At 36.0% G+C, this 23,305-nt stretch overlaps 1 protein-coding gene across 2 annotated transcripts; it reads left to right on the top strand.

The window, feature by feature from the left end:
- The first annotated feature begins 15,403 nt into the window (after positions 1-15,403).
- LOC149278799 (insulin gene enhancer protein ISL-1-like) lies at positions 15,404-23,066 on the top strand. Of its 2 annotated transcripts, none has more exons than XM_089501741.1 (6): positions 15,404-15,437; positions 16,278-16,467; positions 18,093-18,352; positions 20,108-20,394; positions 21,927-22,094; positions 22,935-23,066. In XM_089501741.1, exons 1-6 carry the CDS (start codon positions 15,410-15,412, stop codon positions 23,064-23,066), a joined length of 1,065 nt encoding a protein of 354 aa, XP_089357867.1. In that variant the 5' UTR covers positions 15,404-15,409. The 2 variants fall into 2 exon arrangements, with proteins under 2 accessions (XP_089357867.1, XP_089357866.1); XM_089501740.1 differs by having other exon boundaries at positions 15,410-15,437; positions 22,950-23,066.
- The last annotated feature ends 239 nt before the right edge of the window (positions 23,067-23,305 follow it).

Below are 23,305 nucleotides of genomic sequence, written 5' to 3'. Positions count from 1 at the left end.
ATAGGCAACCTTGCATGCTATAAAAATTTGTCGGATATAAGAATGCAATAATATCTTTTCGATGATATGTTAAATCAAAGTTTTCCAGGGATTTAACAATTACATGGTACATTTAAAATGAGAAGGGGTCATAAATCTGGTGTCTTGAATAAATTCACAGTTCAACCTTCTCCTACACAGATCATGGCCTCTCTAGAAGTAAAAAAAAAAAATCTGCTCAAAGGCGTACGGGGTAGAAAAGCTGCTAAGAGATTAGCAGATATCTAATGCTATTGAATTGAGTGAAATAAACCATTTTTGGTATGCAGCAGTTTCATGGTTGAATTGAAGAAAAAGTGCATTGCCTTACTTCGTGCAAAGGAGTTTTTTTTCTAAATAACATCAATATGTGGAGCTAATATCTTGTTAAAAAGTCTAAAAATTATCATCAGGTAAGCTCCTTTGAGCAGGACTCTCCTCACCTGAAGTTAACTTGTTATGGTATATACTACATGTTTTCTCCTGTCTACCCATTGTACAGTGCTATGAAATATGATGGTGCTATATAAAATAATACTAATAATAATAATAATAATCTTTTGAAGACTCCAATTTTACCCCACAATATTTTTTCATGAAAGCGCTATGGAACAGGGCAAAATAATTGCACTGTATCTTCAGAAACGATGGATTTTCTTATTAGAGAGAATGGATTTTATTGTTTACACCTCTGGAACACAAGCAATAATAGTCCTTATGTGCTTTTATTCTGAAATCATAGAACATGAAAAAAGTAATTTGGAAATATGAATCTAAAAAGTGTTTATGGATTAAGAAATGTATCAAAGCTAAAAGGAATCTATCCAAATTTTATTTGTTGAAATATAAATTGATTTAGTAGACAGTACAATCGGACACTGTATCTAACAGCGACTTGTTTAACTTTAAAGTTTTAAATAATAGCAATAAATGGATGTTCTGTGAATAACAGATTATGTAGCTGTGGCCACCCTGCAATTGCTGAGCTACAACAACTATGGGTTTGTGAGTGATTTGAGTTGTAGTACAAGGCAGCGGGTGCCGGAACCTGCAGTCTACAGACAGGGTGGCAGATGGCTAGAAATGTCTTTCCAGAGGGCAAAGTGGCTACAGTAAAAAAAAAAAAAAACCCCTCAGGGTGCACAGCTGTCCACTTTGCCCTCTGTGCATTCGGAGGGTATCTATGACATACAGAACAGTGGATGGAAGGAGCGTGGCAAAAAATGTTTCAATTTATATGTAAGTGAGCATATTCGCTTTTCAAAAAAATAAAGAATGGCAATATTTCTCGTCATTTCTTTTTAATTACCGTAAACTAAATGAAGTTTACATTGTATAAGCCTGTTTCTGTGATGAACATCTTATTAAGTTACTTTGTCCTTCTATTTCCATGACCCAACTCTCTAGCCATTGTAACAGGCGGACAAGAAGATGGTACGATGGCAACAAGGCTGGATTAGGGAAGAAACGTGGCCCCAGGACATTAATGCCAGCGGCCCCTAAATGATGTGTGTGCAACCCGACGGCTGGATATAAGAAGCTGCTTGCTACACTCCCTCTTGTTCCCTGTTGGTGGATACACACTGAAGGACAAGATCTGCCACTCAAGCATCAGTAGTAGAATGGGTTTGCCACCCTTGGCCCACTAGGAGTTTTCCAGATGATCATTCCAGGCCTAGATGGGAAGCTCCATGGTTTAATCCCTAATATAACTGCTACTGGAGAACATTATGGAAAGATATAAACATCTCCACTGAATTCACATTCATGAGCACGCAATAGAAAAGCTCTTCATTCATATGATAAAGTTGAAGCTTCTAATTGGAACTTGGAGAGAGGAGACCCAAGTATAATAAATATAGCATCAATTGTGACTGGTATCATAATATATTTAGAGATATAGTGTCATAACACATTTAAAGATACGTTCTAACATTTCTAGGAATATAATCCCAGACCCCCATTAATCTACCTTTAGATAGTAACTAAATAATAATTAAATACACATTTTAAATTTAAAAGGTTGCCATTCTAACTAAACACCAAAATAGCTCACTTAAAGAAAACAGTCATATTCAACAATACGTAAGTACTCAAATTACTATCATTAATATTTGGAAGGCTTTACAATGTGTACTCTTAATTAAGTTAATTAAGTATTCATCTAGAGTGGCAGAAGTCACGGTGTGTAAATTAAAAGTGTGTCCTCCATATAAAAGGGTAATTTATATGTGACCACATTCTCAGGTCTAGATGTATTAGTCACCAGAGGATAGCAAGGAAAATATGTGTGTATAGAATACCGTAAAAAATCGGTGAATGTAATTAAATGCAAGGCTAATAAAAAACGCATTAACTAGAATTATTGTGAATTAAAAGAAAATATTTCTTCATTTGTATATGTTTATTGGGAATTACAAAGTAACACATGCATTTAGTGAGGCACTAGAAATATTGTCATGTAAAAATATATCACATATGGTTTTGAAGCTGAAGAGAATTAATAGACCATGTAAGTATATATGCTGTGTAAATGAGGGAAGAATTTGTAGCCTTGTTCCTCAAGTACACTCGACATTGCAGGGTTTCTGCTTTGCTGAACAGACTAGGCCAGTTGACATGGAGCTACCTTTCTAGGAGAGCTGCAGTCGAAAAAGGGGGCAACTTGATCTTGCCCACAATTTGACCAAAAGCTCACTGCCTCTTTCCATTTCCCCATTTTTAGACTTGAGATTCCCTACTTTCCACCTCCACCTACTTTCGGAGGGAGAGGAAGGGTAGATAATGGGGGGGCGGCAGGGACGGAGGGAGAGGAAGGGTAGATAAGGGGGGGGGGCTGCATTTTAAAATTCGTCCCAGGCGGCATTTTGCCTTGGGCCGGCCCTGCCCATCACCGCCAATTCCACAATCATTGTACCATGGCTAACTTCTGGCTGCAACCGCTTCTAAGCAAGTCTGAGTAGGTCAAACATTTGTGATCTTGTAGGTTTCTCAGGATCAGAAACCCACACGTTGTATCTCGGTGTCCGGATTGCTGGGGTTATTCCCAGATTGGTAAGTATATCCAACCTTAGCCTATTATAGTCTTGAGCTTGGCTATGTGGTAAGTAGTCATATGCTTCCTGGGATTCCCTGCTCAGACAAGGAGCAAATAATTCTGCCCACTGGGCAATTCTTTGAAAGGTGGTGAGGTACGCCTCAATATCATCTTCTTTTTTCAGTTTATGTGAAAAGTAATTTACTATAATAAGGCGCCTCACAATCAAAGTGTGAGGTGTTGTTGATTATAGGACTTGTTGCAAGACCTTTGTTACTGGTGCTCGGTCCTCATATTGCGTTTCCAAGAGGCTACTTACTTGAGTGACCAGAAAGTGGTTTATCTTGCTCATCTCAACAGAGACTATTACCCTTGCTGGGTTGTAGTAGCCAGTACCTGGGCTTTCACCAGTTCCTATTCAAGGCTAACAGCACGCTCCTTTACTGTATTAAATTTCCAGGGGATTAAATTATATGCAAAAATCTAGAGCTTATGCCATGCAGCACAATTTTTAGAGAGGTTGGCAATTTAAAAAAAAAATAACAAAACACAAAAAAAATACAAACAAAAGTCTAGCTCAATCTGAGCTCTAACAAAACACCAATACACCTGACTACACCAGCAGGGAAATAAACTAGTAAACTAATGTTATAAATTAACCGACCTCTCTCTCAACATGTTCAAAACACTGTCTTCTATGGACTACTTTATTATAGATATATTACTTTAAACAGCAGTGTCCCGGAAAAGTATTGGTTAAAGTGTCACTAACCTATTCCTAATGTTTTTATTTTAACGTACGTGTTACAAGTTTTATTTTTTTAAATAAGGACTTGAAGCCTAAATAGTACATAAACAGACTATACGGTTACAAGAAACTAAGACTTGAATCTCAAATGTAAAGTCTGTATTAGGCTTTCTAATGTCTAAACATCAATTCAATTTCTAAATTAAAAAAGAATTTCAGGTTTAGAAAAATCTGATAAGAGTTCTCCATCTGTCATGTGCTGCGGCTGACAGATGCTTCTTTTGGTACAGCTAAGATAAACCTAACATTATCCAATCAGCCTGCTATTGGGATAAGTCTGATTTGCTTACCATGCTTGTGTCATGGCTGGAAAAAAACATTCTTAATCCTGTTCTCCTTCAATTTAGCCTACATAAATTATACTTAATATGTATTACACTCTCTGCTTCAACTTTGTGCACTTGAGATTTGCTGCTAACTGTGTTAAATTTTCAGTGGATTAATGGGCTGTTTTCTGTTATGTGTCATAAATATATTACTGGTTTCTATCTCCCCATTCTCCAGTAAAATGGACTACGCTAGTAGTTTGTTACATAAAATAATCCACGCTCCTTTCACTGATAATAGAATCTAGGTTGACGCAGCAAAACTATTATATTTTTTATAAATGTATATTTTTTTATGTATTATTTAAGTTCTTTGTTGAATGTTTTTCATGTATTTTAATTGCATCTGTGTTTATTTTAAAGTTAAATTGCAATATGTGAAAATGATTTACAGTATAAATAAAGGTAGAAAGAAGAGAGCTATTTTAACCATTTACTTGCTATCTGTTAGATTTGTGCAAATGGACCAAAAAGAAATTTAGCTGAATTTTGCTTTGGACAAAACTGTGAGGGCTTTTTCCATTCAGAAACAAATGTCATTGTCACTCACCCTCATTCACTCTCTCGTGCTCACCCACACTCTCATTCACTCTCTCTCACACTCTCTCTCTCAGTGTCTCCCTACGTTCTGCATCTTCTCTTGCCTCTTCTTGTTCTTCTTTCTTCACCCACTTTTCTGTGAACCAGGCCTTCTTTTGCAGAAGTACTGCAAGAAGCAAGAATAACGCAAGTTTGCTGAGAAATGCTTCTCTTTCTCGACGAATCCATCTTCATTGATGTACATTTTGATTGAATTTGCATCATAATCATTTTTTTTGTTATTTGTTTTTACATTTTCTTCAATGTATTACTATTAACCTGTCCCACCTCTGCTGAGAGGCTGTTCCACTTATCCACCACCATCTCAGTAAAGTATTCTGCCTACTTGGGATGTGTTCAAAGCGACTAAGAACACCGGCTTGTTCTTGAACCTCCATATAGCTTCATGCTACCAAGACATAGAAGACATTTATTAATCTCCCTATTTAGAATAAAGCCATGTTTAATTAAAGATTGTCACATAATAAAAATAAAATAATTGTCCTTTGTTCACTCAAGGTTCATAATTAATTAAAGAAAACTATTCTAAGTAATTAGAATTTTAATTGATCAAATCTTAACACTCAACATTATGTCTGTTTCACATAAGATATTATTATTCACAGCCAGACTATGAAGGATGTGAAAAATATTCATAAGTCTGATTGCAGGTAAATGCGCACTTTGTCTCATGCTAAAATTTCACAGATAAAAAGGACTTCTTGTAGACAGGACTGTGTCTAGGTAATAAATAATTCGGGGTTTTTAAAGTAGCTTTAATAAAAATAAAAATAAATGATTGTTTTAGGGACAAAAGGGCAGGAAGAAACTTCCATCTGACAAGGTCCAATGGGCCAAAAGAAGCATTTGTAGATCTGTAGATCTGTAGCTAGCTCATTTTGCGTCCGAGGCAAGAATGGAAAATTGTGGCCCCCAGCTATTTTTTTACAGAGGTTTTACAGAGGCTGTGCGCCCCCTCGCAGCTGCGCCCGAGACGGTTGTCTCCCGCCTCACCCTTCCTGCGGCCCTGGCCCCAGGGCCCCTGGTGACAAGCAGCCATGACTTGCTGCTGCATCATTTAACTGTATAGCACACCAGAAATGCAGTGTTTGTTGTGCTGGGTGTTGTTGAGGACCATCTTGGTCCATGGATGGTCATTAATGGAAGCCTCCTCCTTAATACAGGGGACAGTAGGGGGCAGTGTGGCTACAGACGCTGTCTCCAGGATGTCATGGTAGAAGAGATTTCACGGTTTCTTCAGGCAATGTTTTTTTTGCACAAGCTTTGATGAGATTCCTGGAAAATTAATTAAAAGACTCTATTTGGAGGACATTTCTTTCCTACCACTCTATTCTGATTGGACTTTTTGTAGGAACTCACATTAAAGGGGACCATTAAAGAGGCCTAATATCTAATGTGTTGTATTAAAGACACTTTGCGGTTTGACTCCTTCTCAACATTGCTAATAAAAATACAAGAAAGCTAATAGAATAGTTTATATTTTTGCTTGTAGCTTTTATGAAATATTATAAACTATGATTCTTATGATTCTTGAACATTATCACAAATCGTATCGAAGAGGTAAGACAGGCAACATTTTATTTCCCATCCAACTCTCAGAAAAAAAAGCTTTTAACAGAAGTAGCCATTTTAAAAACGTATCTGAGGGTTTGTGTTCTGGAGTCTCTTCTCCTCCGTTTTGTGCTGTTTGGTTATGATAACTTACTTTGTGTACAGAACCCTCTTGTTGATCAACCTCTACCTTTATCTACCCAAACCTTTTTTCATTCTTTTTATGTTCCATAACCTCCTGACAACTTTCTCTGTGCTGTTTGTTCAGAGATGGTCCACAACTCAATAGTCCATAAGCCTTTTTATAACGGTATGGTTTATTTAACTATGGGGTTCCTCGTAGTAAATATTTGGGGTCCTGACCCTTGGATTAGGAGTTGTGTTGTTGAGGGAAGATTATGTGTCAACTAAAATGTTAACTCAGGCTTTCCTATTTAAATTTACCAGTCAAGGAAAAGCTTACCCTTACTGTGTGCCTGGAACAAACCATGGGAGCAAATGGACAAACTGTACCTACTACCCTGTTGTGATGTAAGCAGATATTTAATGAACCTTTTATAGCTAATTGGAGTCCACAGTGAAAACATCTTCCGATCATAATTACTGCCGATGTGTTCATACTTGGTAGGATTTTCAATTATTTCAATTATAATTTCCATTTTGTGTATGCTGTTTGTCAGCACAATAAATAACAAATTTGAGTAAATAATATTTTATATATATATATATATATGTGTGTTCTTGGTGTCACAGGAATTTTTAGACCCAGAATGTCCAACACTGTGCGGGTTGCAATTCCAGATGTTTGGGATTTATTTGATTATTTGTGCAATCAAATAAATAACATCATAGATGTATTTAACAGTTTGGCACAAAAGCAACACAGTCACAAGTGCTTGCTCCAAGGTTTGATGTAAATCTATGTACTAAAATATCCAGCCTGACACTTTGTGTGGGATCCAAAGGTGTGGGAATGAGGGGTCATGTCCTTCCACCAAGTTGTTGAGATAGAACACTTCAGAGTATCCATTGCTACTATATAAACCATATTACTGTCCTTTATCATAGCATATTGAACCTATCTTCAGTCTTGTCAGGCCATCTGGTAGATCTGCATTGGCCGGTTGTTTTCCAGCACAAGAGACCTGCAGTTATCCTAACATTTTGCTTGTTGTACCCATGCCTAAGTGCTCTAGGGTAGATCTCCACCTTGCCCTGTGTCCATCCTTATTGAACTTTCCTGCCAGGAGCAAAGTAGGAGCAGGGAGTGGATGGCACTCAGATACTCAATTAACCAAGGCACCCAGCAGGGTCCTGTAATGCAACCAGTGGCAGGGGAGTGGGTTCTACAGAAATACTGCATCCAGATAGCCCTAGGCTCATCTCTGGATAGTGCTAGATATCCCATTTACAATATATACCTAGAGGGACATTTTTTCATCAATGCTCTTGGTGGCAAAGGGTTACTTAGAGGTATCCCCAACTGTACCTTAAAATGTTTTCCCCAAGCCTTGCTCATCCATGCCCTGCCCAATATGTGCCTGCACCCCTCCTATACAACTGTTATGTTTATAACCCCCGGGACTCCTGTTGCTAATATGTTAATCGACAATAAATGGTACAAACAAATGGGACATTCCACATATTTATCATCGTTGTCAGATTGTTAAAGAACAAGTTCACAATGATCAGCAGTTACTCTCTTTACTGTAATTTTGAGCAAAGACAAAATGTAGAACTCATTGTTTTACTTAAACTGTTTTACAAAAAAATGATTTTCATTTCATAATTGCATATTTTGAAAACATCCAGCCCTTAATTATAGCTAAAGAGACTACTGAATCTTGCTAAGGAAAGTTATAGCAGCATAATTACTATGCAGACTCCAAAAAAAAAATAATCTAAAATGTTCAGGTTCTCGTAAAGCCGAATTGCTCTAAAGCACAGCCACATGCGGAGAAGAGTTCATTGTATTATTTCAATGAACTTCTATGTGGGAAATCTTGAATTGGCTATAATAATCTCCAAAGTGTAACAATGTTCAAAGGTCAATTTTAGATAATATCTTCATATTCTGCCTACTCGAAATGTGTTCAAATTGACTAAGGGCACCTGGCTTGCTCTTAAACCCCATATGGTTTATCATATTCTCCTCTCTCTCCAAAGACTCGATTAAATGTATTCACATTGTAGTGTGGCTTTGGCCTAACTTGTACATGTAGACCTTATGAATTCTGCTATAATTTTCATGGCAAACCTCCATTTCTCACTGTATTGAAAATATCCCACTCCAAAAACCCTTAATCCTCTTAAGGTACCTTTATACAGCCCACTCTGTTGTGCTTTTATCCTTTTCTTTAACCTCTCAAAATATTCATACAATTTTCAATTTAACCCTTTGCTCGGCCCTTTCAACCGTCAATGATTAGACCAAAGAGATTTGTCCACATTAAAAGTCACTTGAATTTTATTAGTTTACAATGAAGCAGGGTACACTCATTTCACAGAAACAGAATTACAGAAAACAGAATTATAAAAGTGCAAAACACAGAACTCTTTTTTTAATTGTAGGTTATCCTTAAATCGTAGGATATGGATCAAACAATGCAGCAAAGGATCTGAATGATAACAGTGTAACAGGTGTTAGAAGTCTACATCAAATGTTTTTTTCTCTGGTATAGCTATATCAGGATAGGTCACTGTCACAATCATTCTATTCAAACTCACACGTACTTCCACACAACACATCATAGTCGTTACTAGATTGTAAGCTTACAAGAGCAGGGCCCACTTCTCTTCCTATACCAGTATGTTTTGATGTACGTTAATATTATTATCAATTTTAAATTGTCTTAAATATTCTCACCGTCCCCTATTGTAACAGCGCTAAGGAGCCTGCTGGCGCTATGTAAATAAATGCAAAATATTGAAGATGAATTCAATATTATAATTCTAAATGCAAAGTGTTTATACAGCATTTACACTGACTGTTTCCTTTCTTTGCTCCTTTTATGTAATCTTTCTGAGCAAATATGCATTGGACATGATTGTGCAAACTGAACATTCCTGCCCTTGCCAAATGTTTAGGGTCACTATGGTATTGGGAATCTATCTTTGGCATGCTATTTTTCTGAATGTTACTAGCCTCCCCTGACCATTATAAATGGCTTAGTCAGAGAGTTAAATCTCAAACTATGTATTTTCATCCCTCCATAATACCAAAACAGAGGGGGGCTCACACATTTAGCGTTATTAAATTCATAAACAAAAGTAGCTATGGCTTGCCCCCCTCCCCCCTTAGAAACGGGAGGCAGTCACATAAAATGGAACTCCTTTGCAAAAAATAAGATTTTTTTTCTTGAGTGTAAAATACAGTGCTGTGCAAATGCAGGTTGATTGAGATATTTGGGGAAATTTACTACACTGAGCTGATTCTTTATGGCAATGCTAATGAAGTCTGACTAACTGGGTGATCCATTTTATTGATTACTGCAGGCAGTAGTATGACATGGAGCCAGGGTCAACTTTTCTGAAACTAATAATAAAAAATGGGAGGTGCCCTATCACAGAACTGTGGTTAAGATTTATAGTTACATAGTTATATAGTTATATAGGCTGAAAAAAAAGACATGCGTCCATCAAGTTCAGCCTTTCCTATATCTGTTAATATGTTGAGATAGATAGCAAGAAAGAAAGAAAATCTTCATATACTTTGTAAGCATTGGTGATTCATTCCTCTAACCCTAACATGATCATATCATAACATAGTTGTTGAGAGAGATTTTCTCTATAGCTGCACATTACCAAATGATATAAAAACTAAATTCACATGTATCAATTAATTTACAGCTTTCTCTCATCTTCCTTTTGGAAGTCATATAAAAGCAAACCATTGCATAGCCTGTATGCCTATATTTGTGTTTATATGGCAGAGATATTTTAATACCTAATGCAGATAAATGTAGGGTATAGTGCTATTCCTCCAGGCTCCATTAATACTCCTCTCTTCTATTTTCTGCGCAGTATAGCAGATGGTTCTCTCTGCCTCTCAGCCCTAGTAGCTGTAAATTATGTCCCATGTTTTATATATGTGGTTTTATTTCCTTTGAACAGGCTCAACGTGTGTGCTGTTAATGTACACTGTGTCTGGAGCATTTGTGCTTCACAGTGATCCAGACTGTGGCTCTATACGCTGCAGGTACACTTACTGTGTACATATACTGTGAATCAGGCTGTGTAGGGAGAGAAGGCATCTCCTATTATTAACCTTTACAATCTACTTTAACCTGTAATGATCAGATGTATATGGGGAGCAGGCATCTCCTATTGATCATCTTTACAATCTACTTTAACCTGTGTAGATGTGTAAGGAAGATTGCATAACCTGTAAATCCCTTTAAAAATCTACTTTAAATCACTGTGATCAGATGTATATGGGAAGCAGGCATCTCCTATGGATCATCATTAAAATCTATATGATCATATGTCAGTTTGAGTACAACATATATTTGTGGCATGTAATTATTCAATATGCTGATGTATAAGGACATACATTTAAGATAATTAGAGGACAATGGTAGTGTAACAGAGGAAGGGGAAATGTGTGTGTGTGTGTGTTTCTCATTTTTCTTAATATACCTGTATTTTTCTATTTTTCAAACCCTTGTGTGGATCACTAATTTCATTACTTACACTTACATTAATGATTTATTAATAGTTTTCAAATATTGCATGGGGATCTGTTATTCTCCTAGTTGGTGTGAGGGGTGTATGAAAAAAGTACATAACATTAGTATATGAGCAATTTAAATCTATTTTGAAATATTGACTACATTCATTAATTCAACTTAATTCTACATTTATAATATCTCTTACAAAAGACAATAAGTAACAGTTGGAGATAGGATACAATTTGAATATGGAAACAGCTTGGTACTGAACTTGTTCTTATTCAGACCTTCAGAGAGAGGGAGAGAGGTCTTCCTCTCCAGCATCCCCCCACCCCATTCTCCTGCTTATTGATGGATTTAAGGCTGTAGCAGGGTTGTAGTAGGAGCAGTAGTCTGTTCCCCTAAGTGCTATCACATTGTATCAGTGCAGCTATAGCCAGAGGCTCACCCAGCCCCTAACACTGTGTGGTGTTGTGATATAGTTCATGCTGGTGTGGGCCATTTCCCTGACCATTCACATGAGTCAGGATTTGGGAATTAATCAAACACCCTCTGCATGTCTAAAGCTATTCTCCACAATAATGCACCCCGTGACTGATCACTCAGATCCTGTGCAAACCCATCTAATAACCTGCTAGATGATGATGGTGATGATAGATAGATAGATAGATAGATAGATAGATAGATAGATAGATGATAGATAGATAGATAGATAGATAGATAGACAGATAGAAATAATTTTTAACACTAGGCATTATAAGAATTTACTTAATTTTAATGAACACTGGGTACCAATATGTCTGTAGTGTTTTACATCTGGATCTCAATTTCGACATTTATTAACTATGATATTAAAAAAATAATTATACATGTTTAACCTAATTGTGTGTTAATATATATTATTACATATGCTATTTAACATTAATATATTCTTTCAGTGCAGCCATTGTATTGCATTCCGACATTTTTACATATACGATTATATGTATGAGTGTTTGTACATAAATACAGAGAGAATTCTATGTAGAACGAGTGAGCCAGGTAGAATTTTTCCAGCCAAAGATTACAATAAAAAAATTTAAAGAAAATAAAAGCACAAGATAAAATATGCTACTGGTTTTTGTGATTTGTGCAGCGCAGCATAGACGTTTTTGTGTGTTTATGTGCAAGTATATATTTATATAGTGTAACACGTATTCACAATATAGTTAGCCTACTTTTCGGTCCCCTTTGCCTATATACAATGCTAGTTGATGGGCTGGAGCATAGAGACAGGGATCACATTTACCCCTCTCTGTACACCCAGCGCAGAGAGCCGCTCTTGGTTAACCAGCAGCGAACGCACTGAAAGCTCTAAACAGGTAATCGGAGGGTCTGGGGCGAACATCCTCTGCCCTGACCCCTGTGATTAGTGGAAGGTATTGATTGCTGATATATCCACGAACCAAGAGACCTGAGTCAGCAGCAGAAGCGAAAAAAACACAGAAACACAAGTAATGAATTCGCGATTCTATTTCCTAAGCAGGGGAAAGAAAAAACGAAAAAAATGTAAACATTTAACGCCCGTTAACTCAAGAATATAGTGATGTCGTATAAAGTAAGTAATCCAAGAGTTCCTTTTGCTGTCTAAATACCTTTCTCACTGAAAGTGGCAGTGGATCTCATTATTCACTCTTTCAAATTCGAATTCGAATGTTTCCAGTTAAATCACCTTCTGAGCAATGCGAATCCAAGAGTAAGCGAATCGGTAGCACATAGCTAAGGATTCATCAAAGCCCTCCTTTCTCTTCCCAATCCAAGCATGTTAGGGCGGAGACATTTCTCTCCTCTCTCTCTCTTTTTAAACAACATCATTTACAAAAGATCAAGCTTAAAAACACAATGATCAGAGCCAAACTGATTCCAAAAGTTGCCCTTGTGAACCAGACTCTGAAAACAAATCTCATTCCCATAGAAAAAAAAAAAGAATAAAATCTGCTGCTTGAGCTCAATAAAACAATTGTACTGAGTGTTGGTGGATTATCTGCCCAGAGGAAGTTTGGATTCTGCTTTAAACTGGAGGGACCTCATAAAAAATCAATACAAGCAACTCTGTTCCTCCTCAAGTTGGCAGTTAAAGGTAAAGGGGGATTATTTTTTGGTAACCTCCTTTTTTGACGCCATGTGGGCTCTGAAAAGCTGCTGCGGTGGATTAGGAACCAGTTAACCCCTTCTAAACAAATTCGTGCTGCACTATGGCATTCAAGAAGGAAGTCCAGATATAACAACTATAGCTTATAATATTGGATAAACCAATTTATTTACTTAAAATGTAGGACGTTTACAGTTATAGTATGGATGATTATTTGTTTAATGTGCAAATCTTAAAAGAAAAAGAAAAATACAGTGTAGATGCCCTATGAGGTAAGCAAAGTAATATATATATATATATATATATATATATATATATATATATATATATATATATATATATATATATATATATAGTAATTATCAATTGTATGAATGGAATATGGAATCCACTGCTTTGAAGTCAGGATATTTTGATACATACGCCCTGATCACAATGTTACAAAAGACAAAATACAACATTACACAAAAGGCCACAAAGCGTGTCGGTATTATAATTGGCTCGTTTCCAAAGTGAACACAAGAGGTCGCTGTTGTGACCTAATCCTGAAAAAAATGTCTAAATTGTTAATCACTGCTTGATTTATGCCACAATCACAATTTCAAGAGGATATTTTTATATATATAACCATGAATGCACTGTTTAGTATCTGTAATAAAAATGCTTAGAACAGCCAAAACCTCGGTGTCATAATATAAATTAGCAAACCGGTTATAACTTTGAAATAGTATTATTTATTTTATTACGCATATAAAAAACATAACCACACTTTAACCTTCAAAACAATAGTTAAGTACAGAGAAAAAAACAACGCTTTTAAAGAAATGCTTTAAAATAGGTTGCAACTGAATAGTTGGATTCTTCCTTATGATATGTATTGCATATTTTCCAACAGACCGTTTTCGGTAGTGGTAGGCATTACATAGAAATGTGAGGGCCCATAACAATTAAACTCCTGTGTCATAATCTTTGTTCTTTCCAGTTTATGGGGAGTTTTCTTGGTTCACTGACATGGAGCTAACCATTTTAAAATCCAAATGTTGTATACTAGCCCATCTAATCTTATAACAACTAAAACTGTCTTCTGAGCGTTCAGTCTGTGTGTATAAAGTGTCGTTAGCCCTTCTGGCATGCTAAGGGTTAATCATGGTCTTTCCGTGTTTTTTTTTCTGCAAATTACTTATTATTAATTTATTATTACTATTATGATTTTATTTTACACAATTGTATTTTTATTTTATTTTACACGAATTATTATTATTATTTTATTGTTATTAGTAGTAGTATATTTTTTTATGTTTTGAATTTCAGGAGGTCACAATTATTATTATCACTTCGGTTTTAATAGCGTCCATTAGCTACAGCTTATCGTATTTCTAATTTTGTCGCATTTGAACAGGATTAATTATCGAGTGTGAAAATCTTATCCAAACAATTGTTAAAGAGGTCACCTCTATTGTCTTCCAGACAAGTTAGGACTGAAGCATTACATGGCCCCAAACTCTGAATCCCAGTCATGAAATCTGTATTTAAATATCCAGACCCTTGCTATCATCTTTAAATATACTATTTACACCAAGACTTGTGATAGCTCCCGCCACTAAGAGAGAGAATAAAAAAGTGAGAATTCCACTTTATCCTCATACATGTGCGCTCTTCTTAATTTCAGATCTGCCAGTATTAAGTGAAATTCATGCACTGTGTGTTTGTGTGTGATGGAGATATTCCCCACACATGTACAGCCAGTGCTATAAGAGCTGTTTATATTGCCATTTGCATAGGAAATAATAAGTAAGAGAGATCTGAGGAGAGGTGAGACCCGGAGTTACATATTAATCAGTGTGTATGTGTGTATGTGTGTGTGCATGGGGGGTTGTAGCAGGGTCTAGTGGCTCACACAGAAATACTGGGCTTGAAATGCGATAATGAGGACAGCTGCTGGGTGTGCGGCTCAACCAATCAGCTGGTGGTGGCTATGACGTCGCAGCACTCTACGTCACACCAATGGAGATTGAGCTGAGTTGGAGCAGAGAAGTTTGAGTAAGAGATAAGAAAGAGAGTGCCCGATCAGCAGTGACTCCCACACTACGGCTCCTCCGAGGAAACTGGACTGATCTGCAGAAGGAAGGGGGATACAATCACTCAACAAGGACAGCAGCAGCTCCTCATCCAGGGCTAAGACTGCACTAAGGCATAAACATTTCACTGTCTCTGGGGATACACTAAGCTGACACCATTTCACTGTGGACATTGCACCCACTTACAGATATGGGTGATATGGGAGACCCACCAAAAAGTAAGTGGCGTATTCTTCCTTGTTCTGATTACATTCACCCAGTGCCTGCTCTTGCCCTGCATGTGGGAGCTTCAGGTTAAACTCACCCCTGTGTTGTCAGTGCAGAGAGAAAGATGTTTAAGCTGTTTATTGATGATGTATCCTCTGTATTCCTGATGCAGGGGGTTTAAATGCAGTTTGGTGCAATAATAGGGGTGTGCTGGGTGCTAAATGACAATGCAGGTGGCATTTATTTGCATGCAATATATATATTTATAGTTAAGGCTTTAGCTGGGGGCAAATGACAACTCAGCTACACAGCATTACATGTGACAGCAATCGTGGTACTGAGTATGCTTAATTTGAACTTCTATTATTTCTCTAAATCCTGTCATGCATTCATCACAAGAGAGCTGGAATATATATATATATATATATATATATATATATATGTATATATATATATATATATATATATATATATATATATATATATATATATATATATATATATACATATATATATATATATATATATATAAATGTATATATGCACTTTTTGCACAGCTGTTTTACCTGCACATGCACTTTATGTATGTATATATATATATATATATATATATATATATATATATATATTTCTAAAGCTCATGTGCTCAGACTCCATTTAATACAGTATCCACCTCCCTTTTATCGCAAGAATTTGATGAAGGCACATATCAACTATCATCTATATACTTTTTGTCTAAAACCTAAAAACACGGACACACATACAGACTCCCAGTGCAGGCACTTTAGAAGTGTGTTTATCTCTGTAGGAGAGTAAGCGCTTAGTCAATCCTGTATTTATTTTTCTTGCAGAAAAGCGCCTGATTTCCCTGTGTGTTGGCTGCGGTAATCAGATTCACGATCAGTACATACTGCGAGTTTCCCCGGATCTGGAATGGCATGCAGCCTGTCTCAAATGTGCAGAGTGCAATCAGTATCTGGATGAGACTTGTACTTGCTTTGTTAGGGATGGCAAAACCTATTGTAAAAGAGACTATATCAGGTATGCAAACCTAGAAATTATATATATTTTTTAATTTTAATGTAAAACCAGTACATCAAATACATTCAAAAATATATAAATGATATAATAATAATAATATACGTTATAAATAGAATATAAAATATAATACATATAATATAAAGCATGATACTATCCCCATACATTTGAAGTTTATCCAGACGCATTGTTTACAGGTAAAATCTGTTTTATTTAGATTTATTAAATAATTCTCTATTAGCTGCTGATATGTACTCTAATTGAGCATTTCCAAGGTTGTATGTTTTCGCCATATTTTTTGGGGAAAAGTTTTGTTATATACCGAATTGATCTAAAAAATATATAAAATTTATTCTACATATATATATATATTATATTTTTTATATGTGCCTATATAAATATGTTGTATATCAAAAAACCTTGGATCAATATTGAACTATTTTCTGGAAGCTTGACATTGACATATAATTATTACAATGATGAAGTTCGGATAAAATCAATGACATTTAATCTTAAAAAAAATCACCCTGCACTAGTATATGATGGCCTTCCTTTCTTATCTTATCTGTGCTGATGAATTAGACAGAACAGATCAAATTGCCCATCATTTGCCTGCGAACAATTGGGATATTTAGATAATGGGAGCTGCTTCCTTCCTCACATTAAAATCTGGGAGCTGATAAACTCCTCCAGTTGCCAATCCTGACACCACAAAGACCCAAGTAAAACTTTCAGAAACACTTATCCGTTTTTTCATTAAACTCCTTAGATTTCAATGCCACAATGTCCAGTCTGTATTAAAATGTAATCTTGGAAAGACTTTAATCTTAAGCAGATATAAAAACTGAATAAAAACAAACATTTTAACAAAACAATAGTTTTAACACCAAAATGAAACATTTTATTATAATCATTTGTATTATTTTACTTTTATACTATAAACGCTTTATATTTTCTATGTAATTTAATATATTTAATATTTTTTTATTTATATATTTTTTCTGAACACGTGCTATTGTGCCATGTAGAATAAATGTTTTCTCAGATCATATACCAAAAATGTAGTTTAATAAATAGACTTGATGTTCCAGGTTTAATCTGAATAGGCTTTATCACATATAGGATTCAAGAAAACACGAATTTGTGTTTTGATTTGGATATTATCATTTTCACAAATATCTTTTTGTAAGATATCTTTTAATAAAAATATATAATATTATCGACTTTGTTAAAAGGCAAATGGGATGAGGTCTGACATTATATAGGAATATATAGAGCAATATATATTATTCTGCTTATCTGGCACAGTATATGGCCAGGAAATTGGTAAGGTATCTGCTGTAACATACTATGGGGTAGGTGATTTTTTGTGTCTTTGAAGGTGTAGATAAAGATTGGTGTTCATGCACTGAAAACCTTGTCTGAAATAGATTACATGCACAAAAAAATAGTAAAATAAATATAGATAGAGAGAGTACAGATAAGAACAAGGACTTTCAAGGAGCTGCTTGAAAATATGAGTTTAAAGAGAGCAAAGTGTGTGATTTGATAGTTTATTTTATTTATTTTTTTGTATATTTTTGTATTTTTCCTCCATTCTCATTGTTATTTTTTTCTCCACCGTGCAGGTTATATGGAATCAAGTGTGCTAAGTGTAATATCGGCTTCAGTAAGAATGACTTTGTAATGAGGGCCCGTTCCAAGGTGTATCACATCGAATGTTTCCGATGCGTGGCTTGCAGTCGCCAACTCATCCCGGGGGACGAATTCGCTTTACGGGAAGATGGTCTCTTCTGCCGGGCGGACCACGACGTGGTGGAAAGGGCCAGTTTGGGGGGCAGCGACCCTCTCAGTCCCCTACACCCAGCAAGACCCCTACAGATGGCAGGTAGTTCCTCCTACCAGATCACATTACCTGGCATTGCAATGTCTGTCACAGGAGAAAGGGGACAACTAAAGGTGTCTTCTCAACACCCTTTGGAAGAATTGCAACTGTGGCTTGTTTCTGTGGCTAGCATCTAAAGAAACAACTAAAGAAAGAGAAATCTGCTTTATATTTATATTCTAATTTTGTTCCTTAGTGCAAAAAATGATGAATTACAATGTTTAATGAAGACATTGAAAGGGAATTATATACAATGCTGGTAACACAACGCACAAATAAGCAAAGAAAGGGTTAACACAACAACTTTTCATATAAAAAGGTGTTACCGATAAAACAGGATTATTATTTATTTTTATTACCTTATCCACCGCAATATATATATCTGCTGTATAAATATATATATATTTTGTTTAACCAGAACATAAAAATCTAGAACATCTTGCCATAATAAAAATATATAATATACTGCAATTAAGAAATTGCACTAAATTTAAGCGCACATGGTATTTGTTTTGTTTTTTTTCACCGAAAGTTTGCATTAATTTTTTTCTCCTACTATCAGATATATATTTTTTCTAATATTAGTTTCCTTCAAGAATCTTACCCAGGGATTGATAGATTTGAAAGAAATAAAGATAGACGCTTAGGTTGTAATTTAAAACTGTCAACAAGCTAATCTTCAGTAATTGCCTGCTAGAGGGACCCTGTAGTTTTCAAACATATCTTGTGATTTGATGAGAATCATTTTATTTTCGATTTGGGTACTGTAACTTCATACTACATCTAAGAGAGAGGAGAGGCTGCTTATATAGGTCACTGTTTGTGAAAATGGTATGGTTTTAATGTAAGAGCTGAAAACAAAACGATGAAGAAAAAAACTTGAAGGATCACATAGCAGAGTTTGGATAAACTAGTTGTTTTAATTCAAAAGGAAATTTTCCAGCCCACTTATGACTAATTGAACGGAGATTGGATACATTTATCAACATTTTTCAGTGGCTTGAAATGTCAGTAAAAAAAAAAGAAAAAAAGAACTGTACACATAAAAAAAATCTTTCTTTTTAAAGAATCTTGTAGACATTGAAGATATTTTTAACAGCTTGGATATGAAAGAGTTAACGTGGCTATTCAGTGTTTTGGTATCTAGTTATATATTTTCCAAACAGAAAAGCTTACATTGTAACCACATAAGTTTGAAACAAAAGCAGTTTACAGCACTTGTGTGGGTTTTATTGTTCCCTCTTATCAGCTTAACCTAATATTTAAGGAGAAAAGGCTGTTTGCATTGGTATTGTATTTTTTTTTTCTATTTCGCTTTGCTGTGGCTGAATAGCACCTCATACAGCTAGATCTCTATGGGTTGTATGGGCTGCAGGAGTTAATCTTTGCTGGTTTAGAAAATGTTAATTTTTGTGAGCACTGAACCTTTTGTAAAATGGTAAATAACTATACTTATATCGAATTATACAGGATATAAATTCCATATATTTAAGTAATTTAAACTAGTAGTTTAATTGAAAATTTTGATGCAAAAAGTTTTTGTATATAAATGTGTATATATATATATATATATATATATATATATATATATATGTAATTATATATATATATTTATATTAGCAAGAACATCATGTTATATTATGTCATAAGGCAAAACGAAAATAACATAGACAAAGCAATGAATTGCTTGCAAAGAGTATTTGAGTAGTTGCTTGCAAGTTCATAAATGATCTTATTATTGGTTCATTAACTTTACAGCAGAACCAATTTCTGCCCGGCAGCCTGCCCTCAGACCCCACGTCCACAAACAGCCAGAGAAGACCACCCGGGTCCGAACAGTGCTTAATGAAAAACAGCTTCACACCTTAAGGACCTGCTATGCTGCCAACCCCAGGCCTGATGCTCTAATGAAGGAGCAGCTAGTGGAAATGACTGGCCTTAGTCCCAGGGTCATCAGAGTCTGGTTTCAAAACAAGAGGTGCAAGGACAAAAAAAGAAGCATTATGATGAAGCAGCTCCAGCAGCAGCAACCCAACGACAAAACTGTAAGTGACTTTTTTTTATCTGGGCATACAGCAGGCCTGATGCTGACTTTTTAACACTTTAAAGACAGTAAAATGGTGGGAATAATACTCCTTGAGTAGCTTATACTGGAGGCAGAATTATTTATATTGTCTCTACCCTTTACCTTCTGTAATCTCTCTGCACAGCTGCTTTAAAGGGTTAAACGCATATTGTTGCTATATGTATTTGACCCACACAGCTTTGGCACATTTGTTTAAAAATACATCTACTCTATAGATGGATGATATACAATTGATATTATTTAGTTAACTGCAGATATATTGTCAGGCTCCGTTTTCAGACTGAATGATTCATTCTGCGATTTATCCCTAAATATTTAGATCTCAAAATTGTACAGCCATGAACTCAGTCTGGAATCATGTTAATGAAAGCAGTCTTTATGTGTATGGTCCTTTGTCATTGTTTAAAAAAAAAGGAAAAATATAAATTATTCTACTTGGTCAATAGTAGAACTACCTTCCATAAAAAAATGTTTCCATAAATATACGGGTGCATTTAACCATCATATAGATTGTAAGCTTGCGAGCAGGGCTCTCTCCACCAAATGTATCGGTTTGTCTTAGTCTGTCAATTCTTGTCTTGTCATATCCCTTGAATTTATGTATTGTATTAAGCGCTGCGTAAACTGTTGGCGCTATATAAATAAAGGATAATAATAATAATAATATGGGCATAGCAGCCCTTGTATAGCCCCCCCCCCCCCATGCACTCATGCGATTAAACTAGTGACCTGTGTACTCTTGTCAAAGAGTCATGGACGTTTAACTCCACGATTGCCGGCAATGGTTTGCTTTTGCCTTTTCTTTATGTCAACTTGGTCTTTACATGTTTTATTTGATGCAGTAACCCCCCCCCCCCCGTGCATTAACAGTTTAGCTGTAATAATTTAACTGTGTTCCTAATGCGAATTTAGCAGTGATACACTCCAGATTTGCAACATTTTCTCCATCAATCCAAAATGCAAACATGCAGGTATATTCACCTATAGCCAGGAGCTATATGTGACATGCATAGGGGAAGATACTAGTGATCCATCATCCAGAGCAGGTAGTGTCCCCTACATATAGCTTGTCACTGCAAAGCCTAATTAATATACTCTCTTATGGCCATTATCTGAAATCTAATGCCCCCGACCCTCAAAAACTGCTGTGTTTTCTATTCTTAAAAATTTAATTTGTGACAAATTACCCATTGATGTAACCCTGCAATCATAAAGCTCCGTTTGGAATTGAATTAATTTCTTTAAATTGGGAATTCCGAATTCAAATAGGTTCCATTTCTACTGGCAGAACTTTACTTAAAGCATCAAAATGATATACTTCCACGCGTGTAGACACTCGAAGGGTTAATTGGCAAATCAGAATGTGAAAGATATTCCTGGTGGGTCTGAAATGGTTGACAGTTGACACCTATATGATGTTTCCAAAGTGTTTCCATTGTCCCTTAGTGTGTAGCAATTAGAAGCTATTGACATGTCATGTTCTCTTTTCAGAATATTCAAGGGATGACAGGGACCCCTATGGTGGCTTCCAGTCCCGAAAGACACGATGGAGGTTTACAGGCGAACCCTGTGGAGGTCCAGAGTTACCAGCCTCCCTGGAAGGTCCTGAGTGACTTTGCATTGCAGAGTGACATTGATCAACCTGCTTTCCAACAACTGGTGAGTTGTCAATATATATATATAAATGTACATAGCCTAGATCCAGAGAAGGAATAGACAACCTCTAGCAATCCAGCTACTGGAGACGCAGCATGTAGTCCAACACAAACGTAGCATGCTGAGGGTTGTGATGATTTGCCACATATTGCCAATGCTTTATAAATGTAGCTTCACTGTATAGAAGAAATGCTCCATGAACATTTTATGCAAACATCTGGTAGAAGAGCTAACTCCATAAGGTGCACTAGTTTACTCCACAGTGGAGCTTTTGGGGGCATTTACTAATAGTATGACGTTACAATAAAGGGTTTCGTTTTCCAAGAATCTCTAATATGCAGTGAACTGTACTGTCAATCATGCATAAGCAGCCGTGATACTCGTAGTTAACCCCTTGCCCGCCAGAGTTGTTGGCCAGAGTGCTGTCTTTCAAATATGTTTTTTGGGCTTTATATAAAAGGGACGTTTGGCTGACCTGGGGGATATATACCAGCACTCTACATTTACCACTCCATACAATGTATGATGGGGTTTGTGAAGTGAATGGGCATTTTGGCAGTTATAATATTTGGAGAATAATTGGTTATCCATTGTCAAATAATTAAGATTGTGTGTTAATATAAAATCAGCCTTTGGAATATTTGTACATTAAGAGGACATATGGGTTAAGGGTCTCTAGCTCCATGATTGCATGCTGTCTGATCACATTGAGAGCTAGACCTCTATTTCTGATTTTAGACACTCTTTAGACAATCATTACCATCTCCATATCATATGCCATGAAGTATCCTTCTTTCACACTCTTTTTTTCTCTTTTTTTGGGGGTTCTGCTTCTAATTGAAGACCTGTTTCTCACAGGTTAATTTTTCAGAAGGAGGACCAGGATCTAATTCCACAGGAAGTGAAGTGGCATCTATGTCTTCACAGCTACCGGACACTCCTAACAGCATGGTAGCCAGTCCTATTGAGGCATGAGGAGTATGGACTATGTGGTTTCCACCAATATTGCTGGAATAACGGGACGAATATAGGTTTGGACTACATCAAAGTATTTAACAACCTAGCTGATGATAGGAAACCCAACAAGATGCACGGAGACCATCTGGAGAAGATGGTATGGTAGCAACACTGTGAAGACAATCATGGGATATTACTAGAATTAAATGACATCCAACATCTAAAGAATGGTCCTAGGAATTTTGTAAGAACATGAT

The sequence above is a fragment of the Sceloporus occidentalis genome, unplaced genomic scaffold, assembly GCF_023333645.1.
Source record: "Sceloporus occidentalis isolate IW3139 unplaced genomic scaffold, rSceOcc1.0.p SCAF_180, whole genome shotgun sequence".
NCBI classification, from domain to species: Eukaryota; Metazoa; Chordata; class Lepidosauria; order Squamata; family Phrynosomatidae; genus Sceloporus; species Sceloporus occidentalis.
This window is presented reverse-complemented; position numbering and strand designations above follow the sequence as displayed.

Bases quoted from the DNA above. Each gene is read 5' to 3' on its own strand.
- LOC149278799 (XM_089501741.1), top strand. From the start codon at position 15,410: ATGGGTGATATGGGAGACCCACCAAAAA. The intron at 16,468-18,092 runs GTATGCAAACCT...TCCACCGTGCAG, and splicing joins TGTAAAAGAGACTATATCAG to GTTATATGGAATCAAGTGTG. The intron at 22,095-22,934 runs GTGAGTTGTCAA...TTCTAATTGAAG, and splicing joins AACCTGCTTTCCAACAACTG to ACCTGTTTCTCACAGGTTAA.